Source organism: Anoplophora glabripennis, unplaced genomic scaffold (assembly GCF_000390285.2).
Source record: "Anoplophora glabripennis isolate ALB-LARVAE unplaced genomic scaffold, Agla_2.0 scaffold1255, whole genome shotgun sequence".
Taxonomy (NCBI): domain Eukaryota; kingdom Metazoa; phylum Arthropoda; class Insecta; order Coleoptera; family Cerambycidae; genus Anoplophora; species Anoplophora glabripennis.
The window spans coordinates 2,167-18,719 of NW_019417334.1; the positions used below are offsets into that span (position 1 = coordinate 2,167).

The 16,553-nt window shown below is 34.6% G+C and overlaps 2 protein-coding genes and 1 non-coding gene across 3 annotated transcripts; 2 read left to right on the forward strand and 1 right to left on the reverse strand.

Moving 5' to 3' along the window:
* The first annotated feature begins 595 nt into the window (after window positions 1–595).
* LOC108914059 (queuine tRNA-ribosyltransferase accessory subunit 2) lies at window positions 596–1,970 on the forward strand. The gene has a single exon (XM_018719761.2). It carries the CDS (start codon window positions 669–671, stop codon window positions 1,914–1,916), a length of 1,248 nt encoding a protein of 415 aa, XP_018575277.1. The 5' UTR covers window positions 596–668; the 3' UTR covers window positions 1,917–1,970.
* Window positions 1,971–2,666: 696 nt separating this feature from the next.
* Trnat-ugu lies at window positions 2,667–2,738 on the reverse strand. The gene has a single exon. It is a non-coding gene; the product is annotated as a tRNA-Thr (tRNA).
* Window positions 2,739–6,831: 4,093 nt separating this feature from the next.
* LOC108914060 lies at window positions 6,832–7,308 on the forward strand. The gene is made up of 3 exons (XM_023456187.1): window positions 6,832–6,872; window positions 7,033–7,244; window positions 7,298–7,308. Exons 1-3 carry the CDS (start codon window positions 6,832–6,834, stop codon window positions 7,306–7,308), a joined length of 264 nt encoding a protein of 87 aa, XP_023311955.1.
* The last annotated feature ends 9,245 nt before the right edge of the window (window positions 7,309–16,553 follow it).

The window sequence follows — 16,553 nt, forward strand, 5'->3', positions numbered from 1 at the left end:
CTAGCCTAAGGGCCACCTTAGCAAAGCGCATCCCAGGCTGCATAGCCGCACTACCCTACCCAACCATACCACACATAAACATGACACTACCCCCGGGGTTTACACAGACGAGCCGGCGAAGCAAGAAGAGCGCCAGAAGAAAGGGCCCTAGCCGGCGGGGCCCAGCCAGGACAAAAGGAGGTCCCACAAAGCGCCTACACCGGCCGCATTTGCGGTCGGGGTAGACGACGGATGGGGCCCACCTACGAAGGCTGTCCAGGCCTACACGAGATGAGGCAGGATAAAGAGGGATAATCCCCCTCGATCCCAAATCATTGAGGCCAATTTCTAGCCATGGAATAATGGCGAGTTGTTTAAGTTTGGAGAATTTAAAGAGTATAACAGTAAAAGAACAATTCAGGAACAGTTCACTGGCAATTGGAAAACAGCTTCTTATAAAGCACATGGACTCATAGATCATAAATTGTTATTATATGTTTTATGGGTCTCTATATTCTTTCTGACTCTATGTCTATGCCATGCTCTATGCCATGGAGGCACATCCTGCTCTATGCTTTGAGTTTTGAATTATTATTTGTCAAATGTGAATAAATTGAAGTTTTTTGTTATCAATAGAAATACATACAAATTATTTTGCTGAGCAATAATTTACCTGTTTTATAACAAAGATGAAATTTTATGTACAAAATCCTCAAATACGTGCTCCACGTCTTGGAATTTTAAAAAATGAAGGGAAAAAGAATATCGAAATAGAGACTCCAGTTGTTTTACTTCACACTCAAGGTGGGCATATCCCACATGTTACACATGAAGTTTTTAAACTTGTTAGTAAGGAACCTCAAATTTTGCAAATACCATTGGTTAGTATGCATAATTTCCAAGAAACATTGCAGTATTACAATGGTTCAATATCCGAATTTATTGGAAGTAAAGACAGTTTAACTTGTGTTACTCTGCAGGACCCTAGTTATTTAACAAAACAGGGACATCATGTTAAAGAAAATATTCCTGTGTGGACAAAATATGGTAAAGTTCTCTATGATTCTGAAAAGTACATGAATTTAGTAGAAACGTTTAAACCTGATATGTATTACTTATTATCGGATGGAGATACTAATAAAACAAGTGCCCCAAAACGAATATCAAAGGCGGTAGAAAATACTATTAATTTTAATAAACAGTGTTTAGATCGCCATAGAGAATCGGTAGTATTAAAAGAAGCATTTGTAATGGCTCCTATTGCGGGTGGATACTGTATAAAATCCAGACAAAAGTGTATTCAAGCTTTATTGAAAAATATGCATGAATTAAATGGATTTCTTATTGATGGCTTACATAATAATGGACCAGAAGTGGAGTTTTTGCCATTTGAAGAAATTAAGGATGTATTAGAATATGTCATAAAAAATATACCTTCTGAAAAACTCTGTTCCGTGCAGGGTTGCTGGAATCCAGTAAATGTATTAAAATTGGTACAGACAGGTATTGACATGTTTGACACATCTTATTGTCGAATATTAACAGAACGATCGGCAGCAATGACTTTTCCAATAGAAGATAATGAAGAGTTAGAAAGTTTCGAAATAAATTTGAGACATTCGAAGTATGCTGATGATTTTACACCTATAATGTTCTCATGTCAGTGCTTAACATGTAATAGATATTCTAGAGGATATATTCACCATTTATTAACGGTTCAAGAATTATTGGCGCCAGTTTTAATTATGATACATAATGTTTATCATTATCTCAGGTTTTTTAAGAAAATAAGAAATAGCATAAAAAGTAATACATTAAATAATTTTGAAAATAGGATATCCGAACTATATAAAATTCATCAGGATAAAATTTTGACTGCAAAGCCAGAAGAAGCAAGATATATATATAACAGAAGTAATGTTGGTGACATAGAATAATACCTTTTTGTTTATTTATTTTGTTATATATTACAAATATACTTCTTTTAAATATTTCAATATTTAATTTCTCACATAGTTAGATACAAGGTGTCCTGAATTGCATGTGGAATTTATGAGTTTGGTAAAGGATATGGGATATTGGTTGGTGAGCATTTTCATCAGTAGGCCTTCATGCCAAACCGTATCGAAGGTCTTTGCGACGTCCAGGAAGACAGCACCGGTGTACTGTCCCCTCTGTTGAAAGCCGCCGTGATGTGCTCGGTAAGGTCAGATTTGGAGTTCAGTGGAGTGATTGGGTCGGAAGGCGAACTGCTCGTCTGGAATGACTTNTGTCTGGTAGGAAGCCAATCGAAGTAATGCCAAATTCCGTTCCTGAGGACGAATGCTGGAGACCACCTGAAAAGGTTTGCCGAATATGTCGAAAGCGAGAACGAAACGTTATTTTTCTACCTTGCGCCCATGTGGAAGTCTGCTGGATTTGTGGAATGCATAAAAAAAGGTGTACTTTATGTTATAAAGAACTTTCAGCAACAGTTCGAATATGATATTAAATAACTATCCCATATACATCATGTATTACACCTACCTTATGCCAATAAATAGATATAAAAAAAAATTTCTCGTTTCTTTTTCATATACCTATCGAGTCAGGTTGGCCGAGTGGTTAAGGCGCCTTGTTTAAGCCTTGGTTCCCAAACGGAGCGTGGGTTCGAATTCCACACCTGACATTTTTGATAAAAATGTAATTGCCTCCTGTGAGATTTGAACTCATGACCTCCGGTTTACAAGACCATTGCTCTACCACTGAGCTAAAGAGGCTCTTGCCAATTTACTAACAAGCCTACATATTAGGCTAAAATTTTTGCTAACACTACAATTATAAAGGAAATAATATATCAAGTTACAGTTTATACTAAAAAGCAAGTCTGTACCTGTAGAAAACAGGTCTGAACCAGTAGAAAACAAGTCTGGACCTGAAGAAAACAGGTCTGAATCTGTAGAAAACAAGTCTGAACCTGTAGGAAACAGGTCTGAACCAGTAGAAAACAAGTCTTAAATTGAGGCGACCTTAACCCCAGACAACCAGAGGTCGATGACCTTGACGTGACGTCTAGAATGATGAAATACCGGATAAGAATGACGCAATGCTGTTTGGAGGTCATTGGCCTCGAATGATGCAATACCAAATAAGAATGACGTAATGCTGTTAAAGGAATAATATATCAGGTTAAAGTTTCTGCTAAAAACAGGTCTGAACCAGTAGAAAACAGGTCTGAACCTGTAGAAACTTGGCCTCGAATGATGCAATACGAGATAAGAATGATGCAATGCTGTTTGGAGGTCATTAACCTCGAATGATGCAATATCGGATAAGAATGACGCAATGCTGTTAAAGGAAATAATATATCAGATTACAGATTATACTAGCGTGGCAGTATTAAAGGAAACAGACTATCAAGTTGCAATTTTTGTTAACGAGAACACCAACGTTATTTCATCGAACGAGCAAGTTGTATGCAAAATGAGTGAAGTGTCCGCTAATTTAAGTGATGAAGAAAATTACGATTATAGTAAGCCTCTCGATAATATTCTGGCTAAATATGAAGAAGCCGCACGGTGGGAGCAGATATACTTGCTAAGTAATGTTTTTCCACTAATATCTAATGTTAACATTCAAATACAGTGTGGATTAAGTCCAGCTAAATCCTTCAGTCCTGCAATAATTATAAGGAATGGTAATGGCAATAAATTATCATTTTCTACCTACGAATGGCAAACTCTCTTGGAGCTACTGGAACGTTTGAAAAAAGATTTCTTCCAAACATCCCTACAAAGTTGGCTTGATGACCTATGGCAAATGGACTTGGCTGATATAATAAATTAAAATGTTAAGTAACATGTCTTTTATTTTTTGATAACCTTGGTAACTTCCTGCATTCCAAAAGGCTAATAACAACTTACACTAGTCATATCAGGTTACAGTTTATATTAAAAAACAGGTCTGAGGCAGGAAAACAGGTCTGAACCAGTAGAAAACAGGTTTGAACCTGTAGAAATCAAGTCTGAACCAGTAGAAAACAGGTCTGAACCAGTAGAAAACAGGTCTGAACCTGTAGCAAACAGGACTGAACTTGTAGAAACTTGGCCTCGAATGCTGCAATACCAGATAAGAATGACGCAATGCTGTTTGGAGGTCATTGACCTCCCCTTATCGTGATTGAATTTTAAATTTACCACCAACTGGCCATGTGACGTCACTTCCATGCCGCCATGATAATTCTTGTATGACGATACTTCCATGCCGCCATGATACTTCTTGTATGACGTCACTTCCATGCCGCCATGACACTTCTTGTATGACGATACTTCCATGCCGCCATGATACTTCTTGTATGACGTCACTTCCATGCCGCCATGACACTTCTTGCATGCCAACACCCACGCATCTCTTGCACAACGACAATGCCCACTATAAGCCGCTGAAGGAGCGATGGACACTGACCATGTGACTTTGACCCCAGGTAACCTTGACCCTAGGCGACCTTGACCCCAGGTGACCTTGGCATGACCTTGGGGTGACCTTGACCCCCGGTGGCCTTGCCACGTCACTTCCTGGTCCAGAAACCGCCTATTATATCTACTAATAATATTTATACACTGTCTATTAAAAAAAATTTTCATAGGCGGATAATTTTCAAAATTTGCATCTTGTTATAATTACTTGTTACTTACAATTATGCAGTTAGTTAAGAAAGCACCAAAAAGATATAAATAATTACCCCAATTGCATCTTAAAAATTATAAGAAAAGTATAATATGAAAGGTCTATTTTCGCGAAATTGTGAACCTTTATTTAATTTACTATGTAGTTATACTACCTTAAAGAAAGTCAAGTCAGTGTATCTGAAATGCAACTCACCAATTGTATCACCTGTATCTTCATCATCGCCCACTTCCACACATCGAATTGAAAATGGTGGCTCAAGATGAGCAAATCCAAGTAATGGTGGCTTGGAACAACTAGTAACAAACTAAAAAATTATATGTATACAGTGTCCCCCTAAAGTCGTGCACAAATTCATTATTAGGTAAACAAAAGAAATTATTAAAAATTCCCGAAACAGGTCGATTTTTGAATTTAATTTACAATTTTTTCAAATAATAATTTAATATACAGGGTGACCTATGTTCGAGTAATGACGTCATCACAATTTTTTTTAAATGGAACACCCCACTTTTTTCCAATTTTCGGATTATCCTAACTGAGCTGATTCTAAAAATATACCACAAGTTGCTTCTAATTGTTACAGGGAGGACAACAATACCCAAATTATTTACAAATACTAAATTTATTTACAAATAAATAAACGTACTAAAAATTGAATCAAATCACCAGAAACACCTAAATTAAATGTTCAAATTGTTGACAAACAATGGGCCAGACGGGAAGTAAATTCTTGCTGTACATTCCCAATGACTTCAGGCGGGATCGCTCGAACTTCTTGCCGAATTCGTTCCTTCAGATCATTAATACTGTTTGGTTTATTGACGTATATTTTGCTTTTTACATAACCCCAAAGAAAAAAGTCGAGCGGTGTTAAATCTGGTGGTCTGGCGGGCCATTCCGCAAGAATACATCCAGCGCCGGATTCCGTAATGAGGCTAAAATAAGCTAATTAAAATGATGCTTGTGGGCGGAGTTCAGGCCGTTGACATTTTACGTGACGTTTAAACTTTTAAGCTAACATAATTTTTCAGATTTCAGGCAGCTATTTATTATTGATTATTGTTTTCCGATGGTTTTCCTTTGATCTTATCCATCCTCATTTTATAGTCTTTAGCAGTGTCTTTTTGTTTGTTTGCTAAGTTTGCTTGTCAAAAGCTTAAGAGTATATCTTAGGTATCGGTGTTTTGTGGAAAATATTAAGTAACGTGTAAATGGAAAACGTTGTGTCTTCCTCGTTAAATGAAGAATTCATTAATGTGAGTACCAAATCAAATTTCTATAGTATATAGTATAGTAATAAGAACAACTACCTATTATTAAATCTACCAATTTTTTAGTCTGTTTTGCCACCTGGCTGGGGAACAAAAATTATGGAGAAAAAGATTATAAAAGGTGAAGATAAGTTACCCAACGTCCAGTTGCAGTTTTTTGTTAATTGCACGAACAAAGAAGAGTTTGGTAAATGGTTAAGAGAGTTTGAAAACATAACAAATTCATCATACGTTATCAGTAATACGGATATTGAGGCTGGAGAACGGATTAAACTTAAAAGGAGACTAAGGTGAAATATTTAATTGATAGATAGGTACCTATACATAATATATCGAATAGGTAGTTTATTAAAAGTATTTACTAAAATTTAAAAAGTTTTATTTAAGGCTCACAATAATATAACTTTACTCGGTGCTCAAAAACCTACGAACCATCTTCAAAAAATAAAACGAGAAATACCAACTGCCCTTCAAAATTAACAGTAAAAATTCATGTTATTATTAGAAAAAAATACAGGGGCACCCAAGAAAAATTTCAACTTTTACGAGAAGCACCCTGTGAAATAACTCTTGTTGTAACACACAATCATAAGACAGGCAATGCAGATTCTTTGTTTCGGAAAGTTAGCAATAATGTAAGAGAATATTAGAGTTATTAGGTCTTTACGAGAATGGACATACAGCAGGAACAGCATTAGAAATGATTAAGTGCAATATCCAGCTAACTTGTGATGACTACATCACAGCTTTAGCAGACAGGAATAGATGTCCAAGTTATAAATACTGCTATGACTTACACATGAAAGAATTTAAGAAAAATTATGGCCCTATCAAATTTGACAATGATGCAAAAGTATTTTTAGAAAATAAACTTACGCTGTACAATGCTAAACAAAAAGATCAATGTGCAAAAATGATTTTAATGGGAAAAGAAAATGATGATTATGTTATTGGGTAAGTTGAATAAACAAATACATTGAATATACAATCTAAACATTTTTCAAGGTTTTTATATATATATTTTTTAAGCTTTGTACTCCTATTATGAAGAGAGTCCATAAATATGTGGAAGCTGCTTCTGAAATTGTGTTGATTCTTCGGGAACCATGGATAGGGATAGAAGTCGGATTTTTGTTATGTTGACACACAGTGAATGTGGAGCTTTACCACTAGGGCTTATAATTACAACATCTGAATGTGTAGATGCCATCAAATCTGGCTTCAACATAATCAAGGAACTTGTAGGAGAACCTATTTTTGGGGGACATGAGGAAGGTCCAGCAGTTTTCATGACAGACGATCCTCAATCTGAACAAAAAGCCATTGGCGATACTTGGCCTGGGTCAAAAAGAATGCTATGCATATTTCATGTTTTGCAGGCAGTCTTTAGATGGCTCTCAAAATCAAAAAATGGTATTCACAGAGACGAGCAAACAAGTATTTATAGAGATTTTCAAAATATTCTATATGCAAACAGTTTGGAGGAGGCGACAGCCAAATATGCTATAGCTGTTAAAAATGCAAAATTATTCCCTAAATACATCAATTATTTAAATAATTATTGGTGGCCAAAACGCGAATTTTGGGTGAAGGCCTATAGACGTGGTGTGTTAATGAAAAACAATCATACCAATAATTATTCCGAAAGTACAATTCGTCAAATCAAAGACAAAATCTTTTCCCGTATAAAAGCATTTAACTTAATGCAAATGGTAGATTTTATGTTGACCAAATTTACTAGGACTACACATAGAGAAAACTTTTGATGCTACCAGCAACCGCCCCAGTAAAAATCTTTTGGATAAGGACATAAAAATGCCTCCTTTAGATTTAATAAAACTCATTAAGAAACTTAATGAAAACATAGTTGCTGTCCCGAGTGAAACCAAACCAAATTTATTGTATTTAGTTAATACTGAAGTCCTCATATGCTCATGCACAGTGGGAAGTACAGGTAATAAAGATTTAAATTTATGCTTGGAGAAGATTGAATTTGTTTCCTAAAAAAAATATGATGCTATACTATACCTATAAAATTATTGTTAATATGTATGTTTCCAAAACCTTACCAAAACTTCTCTTTTTTAAGTGCCATTTGCAAACATATTCATTGGGCAAATGCTCTGTTTTGCATCGACAAATACATTAATAAAATAGATAACCTTAAGATTAAAGAAAACCTTTATTTGGTGGCTACTGGGCAACCCAGTAAAGGTGAGCGGCTTTTACCTTTAATTGTTACACGTGAAACTGAATCGAGCCCTGCTTTAACACAAACAAAAGAGGAAAACATATTGTCATTTTCGGAGAACACAAGCCTACCTTCAACTAGTACTATGGATGTACCAATATTTGATCCTGATGAAAGCCGAAAAAGATATACAGAATTGTTAGCTATAATGAATCAATGTTTTGATAAATATTATGAAAAATCACCACTAGAGGTAACCGGCAGTATGGAAAAAATGATTTCTACATTGCATAAAATTAAAACACCAGCATCATTTTCATCAGCAATAGCCACATTTGGGTTTGGTAAGAATTTTTTGCTATTTTCTAAATTATTATAATATATCAATTTTACATTCCTGAAAGGGTGTTAATATATGTTTTCTTCCTATAGCAGTTACGTGAGGATTCTTCAACACCTAAGTGTTGAAATTTGGTATGTGTTAAATACCTAATAAATAATACTGTGTCTTCTCTACTGGTTTTGGTCTTGACCTGTTTTGGTGTCGGTTTTATGACATTTTTTCTTGGCTGTTGGTGTATTATTTTTTATTTTGTTAATTAATATGTTAAATACGAAAGTCGTAGGGTTTAGTGTAAACTTTTTGCAAAATATATTTTCGTAGATACAGAGGGTGTTGCATAAAAGGGTGGCAGATCAAAGTTATATTATTTTTAAATTGAATACCCTGTATTGTATCGTATATAGTGTTTTTTTTTATTTATATGGTTTACAGTTTTATAGAAATAATATGTATACATATTTGTTTAAACTGTAAAGTGCTGTTTAAAAATAGACGAAATAAACAATTTTTAATATTTAAATAAAGACCATGATCGATTAAGTAATTGAGTAATTTTTTCAGGAGCTGATGGTAGTCGAAGAAGAGGAAGAATTATCCCAATCCAAAAAACCTCAGCTGGACGAAGAGTTATTAAAAAACAAAAGAGAAAAAGTAACAATGGAAATAAAAAATAAGTAATAAAAAAATCCTTTACATTCCTGTGTTTTTACTCTTAATTTAGATAGCGTTAACCAAAATATACATATTAATTAAATAAAACTTTTCTAAAAGAACTTGAAATTATCCCATAGCATAATAAAAAAAATATGTACCTATATAATATATTTTTACATTACAATTACATATTTTTATATTTTCTACCTTAGAAAGCACAAATTGATTTCGCTTTCGCAGCAAATTGAAAAAGTGCGCCAAATATCCAAGCCACACCTACTAATATTTCTATTGGCTTATTTTTGTCCCATAACGGGATCCGGCGCTGGATGTATTCTCGCCATTCCTTAGGTCCTCTTCTGCCAATCCACCGATGAGGAAACACGTCATCTAAATAGCGGCGAACAGCAGCAGCAAATCTGGATCTTCTTCATTTGGAAATAGAACACTCAAGGAAGGAACTAAATGAAACTGAAGAAATACAAAATATCTTGCACCATCTAAATTTCCTTCAAAGAAATACGGCCCCAAAATTCGATTACCAACAATTCCGGCCCAAACATTGACCTTTTGGGGATGCTGAGTGTGTGCTTCCATCATCCAAAGTGGATTGCGATCTGACCAGTACCGACAATTCTGTTTATTGACGGTGCCATTCAAATAAAAAGACGACTCGTCGGAGAAAATTATGCGTTTCACAAAATCCGGATCTGCCTGACATTCTTCCATCATCATTTCGCAAAATTCTGTGCGTCTGTCGAAATCATCGTCACATAATTCTTGTACTAAGTGGACTTTGTAGGGATGATACTTGTTTCTGTGAAGAAGTCTACTCAATGTACTTTCACTCATTCCTAAATTATCTGCTACGACTCTCAGACTGGATTGCGGGTTTTCATGAATGGTCAAAAGGGCTTGTAACTGCACTTCTTCATCTACAGTCGGTCGGCCAGATCTGGGCATATCTTTAACATGACCATGATTTCGAAACTTTGCTTCAGTTCGGCTAACCGTGGATCGATTTATTGGTGGACGAATGGAATGAATTTTATTAAACAAAACACAAACTTCCTCATGAATTCGAATTCTATCACCATATCCGATCATCATAAGAATTTCGATCCGTTCGGTTTCACTTAGAATCATGTTTTTTAATTAATTAAAAAATACTCAATATTTTAAGGAAGAATCATTCAAATTGGATTTACTTGTACAATCTTAACAAACCATTTAAAAATGATTGCCTGCTAAAAATACACGAGCACGTTCTATCAGGCAGATAAAATTAAAAAAGCATCAAAGAAATTATAGCAAAAAATAATGACATTTTAAAATGATATGTGGTGATTTGATTCAATTTTTAGTTTATTTATTTGTAAATAAATTTAGTATTTGTAAATAATTTGGGTATAGTTGTCCTCCCTGTAACAATTAGAAGCAACTTGTGGTATATTTTTGGAATCAGCTCAGTTAGGGCAATCCGAAAATTGGAAAAAAGTAGGGTGTTCCATTTTAATGTGATGACGTCATTACTCGAACATAGGTCACCCTGTATATTAAATTATTATTTGAAAAAATAGTAAATTAAATTAAAAAATCGACCTGTTTCGGGAATTTTTAATAATTTCTTTTGTTTACCTAATAATGAATTCGTGCACGACTTTAGGGGGACACTGTATAATTACGAATTATTCTCAAATTTCGACTGTATGCTGAATTCGATATGTTAGCATCAGGGCCGCGCCAATCGGGGGATGCAAGGGGTGCGTGGGACCCCGGCGCCACGTTCCAGGGGCGGCAAAAGACACCGTTGTTAGTAGCAGACGTCAGCAGCCGCGATCTACAGGCTGTCTATTATAAGACGGCCACTCCTATGTATCTCACTTAAAAACGTAAAAAATTTGTATGTTTTCCGTTACATTTTTTGAGGGCTTGATGTTTGTAAAAACAAATTTGAGATCCATGGCCAACTTTATAGTCATAAAAAAACGAAAAAGTACCGAAAGTTTAGGGCTGTCTAACCTTTTTATTTTAAGAGAAAAGAGAAAACTTATTTTAATAAAATTTCATGGCAAAATTGATATTTTTCACCTAGTGTAAACGAATTTTTGAATTTTCCTATGTAATTTGCTGCGCCCTCTATGCGGACAAAAAAATAATTGTCATCGAAGCAGGTGTTACCGAACGGGCTGCGGTTAAAGAAAATGCGGGAAAAAAATGTTTGAGAGTACCTGGTATTCTCGGAGAGCGTCATCTTCGAAGGAGCCCCTTGGTGACTCTCTGGAGCTCTTCCGGAACAGGTGGTAGGGTAGGAAGTGGACTGTATAGGCGGGAACGCGGATGCGGAAATTTCAGCACAAAATATTATCACTATGAGGTACAACAAGGATACCCGCCGGCGACTCTATTCAGACTGTTTTAAACGCCAGAGTGAGCGCGGAAGTGCCCTCTAGCGAAGAGAGTATTAAGAAAACAAAAAATAATAATAATGAAATACTTATTTAAAATTGGGCGTGAACATTAGGATACAATAAATTACTTGTTTTTTCCTCTTTCATGCGATGTATTACATATGCCGCCTTTATCTTTTACATTTATTACATTTTTTATAATTTTGGTATAAAAATGTAGATTAATGCAGAAATTGTTTTAAACATGCCAACTACAAAAAAAATAATGAATATAATGAAATATCTCTCACCCATCAGTTCACCGTCATAGAAGTAAGGTCCTATGAATTTGGTATTAAGAATTCTAACCCAAACGTTTACTAAAAACCTCTGTTGAAATGCAGTTTCTCTGTGTCAATATAAATTACCATTAGTCCATTTGATGTTTCTATTAAAAAATCCATTTTTACAAAAAGTAGACACATCTGACCAGAGAATTCATCTGCATATTCTTGTCACCACCTACATAACCCTAATCTCCTCGGGTTATCTTCCTGCCTCAAGAGATGCTCTTTTTTCGCCTTATAAAGTTTGAAACCATTTTTTCGTAATAAACTGTTTTGCTCATTTTTCCTATTTACATAATTTAAATTTCTGTTAACCTATTTTATTAACAGCTTATTTTTGTTGCCCTGTTTTTCTTAAGATATTCATGTTTGTGAAGGTTTTCTATATTCCGAAAGTGCTTGAATAGAATTGAAATTGCATTGATAGTACAATACAAACATATTAGGTAGGCACCATACTTTTCAATATGTGAAAATATCATTATTATAGGGACCGCCTAGCCGGGTGTCTTGGCAGGTGGATTTCGATTTGCCGAGGTAAGCATCACGGACGCAGGCTGGAATTTGGATGGGTGACCTAAGGCAGACTCGGGGACGTGGCGGTGGCAGCCTACCAGAGACCTGAGTCGCTCAACATTTTCCGCATGCGTGTAGTCCCCGATAAATGGTAATGAGAACAGAGCAAAGAAAATCTCTGTAACTCAAGACCATGCTATCATAGATAATCTGTATGAGACTTTGCCACCAAGCCACCCGTGTAATAAATAGGATGGTTTGAAGAAAAGTACTCGAGTAATGAAGGAGGGTGTACAAGGGGCCTAATAAGGTCTAAGTGCCGCGGTGGAAAAGCAATTCCATCACCCTTCGACATACATACATACATACATACATCATTATTATTCAAAATTACCTATAGTTTTTCAAATAATAGTGAATTGTAACAATTTTCAAACCAAAAGTTATGTATAAACTGTAACAATAAACAATTGGTTACATGATGACATTACTGGGATAACACATATTTTCATATATTGCTACATTTACCATAATAATCCAATCAATCTGTCACGGCCTATAGACCAGGCGGGATCTGTTTCAAAACACCCATGTATGGATATTTTATATAGTATCGCTAATTTTTGCGTTAATGGCTCCAAAATGATATAACAAAACATAATTTCACTATGCGCGCGCTTTAAAACGTGTGCTAAATTTATTATTAAACAAATAGTGAAAAAATTGGAAAAAATTCCATTTTTTTTCTCTTTTTTCAACACAGTTCAAAAACTATTCATTTTAGAGAAGAATTGAAAAGGAAAAAAAATTCGTAATTAAATTTTATACATGATATACCTATTTTTAAATAAAAAAATACATCATTATTGCAATAGTAAAAACAAAAAAAAAGTGAAAAAAATTACAATATTTTTGCGATTTTTATTAAAGTACTTATATTATAGGTAGGATCTTCATACTTGGCCAAAAAAATCTTTTTGATGTAATAAAACATCATACCAATTTTCGTTAAAATCGGTGCGACAGTTTTCGAGTAATAATTTTGCAACCCAGATTTTTGAAAAAAAATTGAAATTTTTGCAAATTGAACTGAGTCTAAATTAAAACTTCTAGATACTTGAAAATTTTATCACATAAAAAAGGTCAAGCTTTAAAATACGTCTAGAAAAATTGAAATCTGTTAATTAGGAGAGCCGTGGTAATTGTTTAAAGATATGCGTAATTTTTGCGCTTATAAACAAATAGAATAACTTTATAAATTCATTATAATTATTATTTTTTAAAATTATGCTTTTAAAGTACTCGGAAAGACGCTTCTTTAAAAAAAAACGTGGTGATTTGTTAACTGGTTCCAGAGTTATAGTCGATCAAAGTTGACCAGCATTTGTGGCGTAACACGAGGTCTGGAGGGCTGTTTTTTAAACAAATACCTTTGTCATTCCGAGTACTTTCCGGGAGTGAATTTGCAAAACTTGCGCCCTTGTGCAACCCATATAAAATGTCGATTAAAACTATTGGACCGAGCATGAAATTCAGGAAAAATGTATGGGAGGTAGTGGCGGGAGTCGAAAGTTCGGCTAATCCGGCCGCACAGTGGGGCAGAATCTCAAAAAGCTGTCCAAAAGTAAAAAAATAAAGTTTCTAGTTCGGTAATTTTTACTGTTGGATAGGCTAGAGTAATATCCCAAATCTCAGAATCCATTACTATTAGGGTCAAATCCCCTTATACTTGCTTCTTAAATTACTACAAAGGCGACCGCAACTCGAGCAATACCTGGCTCGCGCGTAGGAACACAAGGAGTAGTTGTGTTTAACTGGTTATAAATTTCGTGTAGAGTTCACCGATTTATCTCTAACAAAGTGGAATCAACTCATAAATGTACGCAGATTATGATTATGTAGGTTAAAATACTCAATATTTTTTTATAAAAAATAGTAATTGGCTACCAAACTTGAATTTTGCGTTATAAAATGAAAACATAATTTGGTTTTGAAGAAAAAAGTTTAATAATTCTGCAGAATTCTGTCATTTAACTTAATGGACAAAAAAGACAAAACTATTATCTGTAAACTAAAAAAAAATGAGCTGCCTATAAGTGCCTAACAACTTTTTGCATAGGTTTTTGTAAAATGTAGAGTAAAATGAATTTCGCCTTCTCTGGATGATGTAAGATATGGGAAGATTGCAGATAAAGAAGAAATTCTTTCAACTTCAGAAGATTCGACGGATGCTACAAATGAAGATTTTTTATCTGGTGATGATTCTTTTCTTTTATGAAAAAACTGGAATTCTATATTACAACTTTGGCACGGGATTCAAATAAATTATTCCGGACTTATTTAACGAAATATATGAATAGCTTAATGTCAATTGTCATTTGGCACGGGATTCAAATAAATTATTCCGGGCGTATTTAACGAAATATATGAATAGTTTAATGTCAATTGTCATTTTTACANGATTCAAATAAATTATTCCGGACTTATTTAACGAAATATATGAATAGCTTAATGTCAATTGTCATTTGGCACGGGATTCAAATAAATTATTCCGGGCGTATTTAACGAAATATATGAATAGTTTAATGTCAATTGTCATTTTTACATCTTCTTCATGCTTGATAAATGTGACATTATTGTAATTGTTGTTGTTTAAAAAGAATACTGAAATTATATTTATTTTGAAATAATTATTGTAAATAACAATTTTTAATGAACAATTTTTTATTTGGTTTATTTCTTATGTTTACCATATTATAGCCATTTTGTATTTCATAATCTTTTAATTCTTAATCTACGACTCGGAAAATCCCTATTTACAAAATATTTCTACTTCTGATGTCTATAATAAATCCTCCACATTGAATTTTGTAATTCTGACTCCAAATTCGTTATCAGCGACCCCAAAAACCCACGAGTAAAAAATTTCAGATCGATTTCTAAAGATTTTGACTTTTGCCAGCTTTTTGGGATTCTGCCCCAATGTGAGCCGTCTCGAAATTGAAATCGCGCGTTCAAAATAGCGGCGCGCTTAAAAATTTTGATTATCTCGGCTTCTAGTGGTGCGAATTTGATGTTTTTTAAATCGATGTCTCGCGAGCTGAAAAGTCCAAATATCGCATTTTCAAATGCGAATTATTGTTAATTATTATCGACCTATTAACGTATTGATAATTACTACTTTTTAATTTGCTGTACATTTCTCGTATTTTTCTTTATTCTATTAATGAATATTACTCAAATTTATAAAGTTTTTATACGTACATTGTATTCAATTTGTTTAAACATTGAAAATTTGTTCAAACAATAATTATACAGGGTGTCTCATAATTAGCTGCCAACCCTAAACAGGCCGATTCTATGATCAAAACTAAGTAAAAAAGTTCATATGAACATGGGTCCGGAAATGCTTCCTAAGGGCACAGGGACCTATTGAAGAGGGAGGAATGGAAATCATTTTTTTGCAATATCTCTCAATCGCGTTGTGATAAATGAATGAAATTTGGTATACACAGCTAAATTTTGATGAGCAATTTGATGGACTAATCCATTTATTTCCACAAGGTCCATTGGGGTGGGTACGGGGGGGCCCTTGGTACTTTGCGTGTGTAACTTTTTCATCTTTGACTTTTTAACAAATTGGACAGCAAATTCCGTTTTCCCGAACTGTTTTACGTTAAAAAGGTACTCTTGTTTCAAATCGTTATCTTTAACGGTTTCTGAGAAAATCGCTCTTGAATTAATCCCACTTTGGTCAATTTCATAGTAATTTAAACAAAATTATCAAGGTATTCTTATGTCAAAGTATTGTCAACCCGATTGCCAATTTAATAGTTCTAAGCGAAAAAAATGGAAGAGTTTACGGGACAAGAGTTAGTTGATATGATATTTATTTATGGCTTTTGCGATGGTAATGCTGCAGCGGCAGAACGCGAGTACGGGAGAAGGTTTCCAAACCGAAGGCTGCCATCAAGGAGGACATTCCCTACGGTATTCCGCAACTTAGCTGCAACCGCCACTTTTCGAAAGGCACCGGGTCAAGGACGTCCCAGGATTAATAGGGAAGCGGAGGTCCTTGACGCTATTGAACAAGATCCTACGACTAGCATACGGAACATTTCAAGGCAAATAAATGTTCCTCGGCCAACGGTACTACATATCTTAAAGATTTCCTTAACAGAATTGATTAGATGT

Coding starts and splice junctions, on each gene's coding strand:
- LOC108914059 (XM_018719761.2), top strand. CDS start 669: ATGAAATTTTATGTACAAAATCCTCAAATACGTGCTCCACGTCTTGGA.
- LOC108914060 (XM_023456187.1), top strand. CDS start 6,832: ATGATTTTAATGGGAAAAGAAAATGATGATTATGTTATTGG. Junction 6,873..7,032: donor AATGATGATTATGTTATTGG/GTAAGTTGAATA, acceptor AACCATGGATAG/GGATAGAAGTCGGATTTTTG.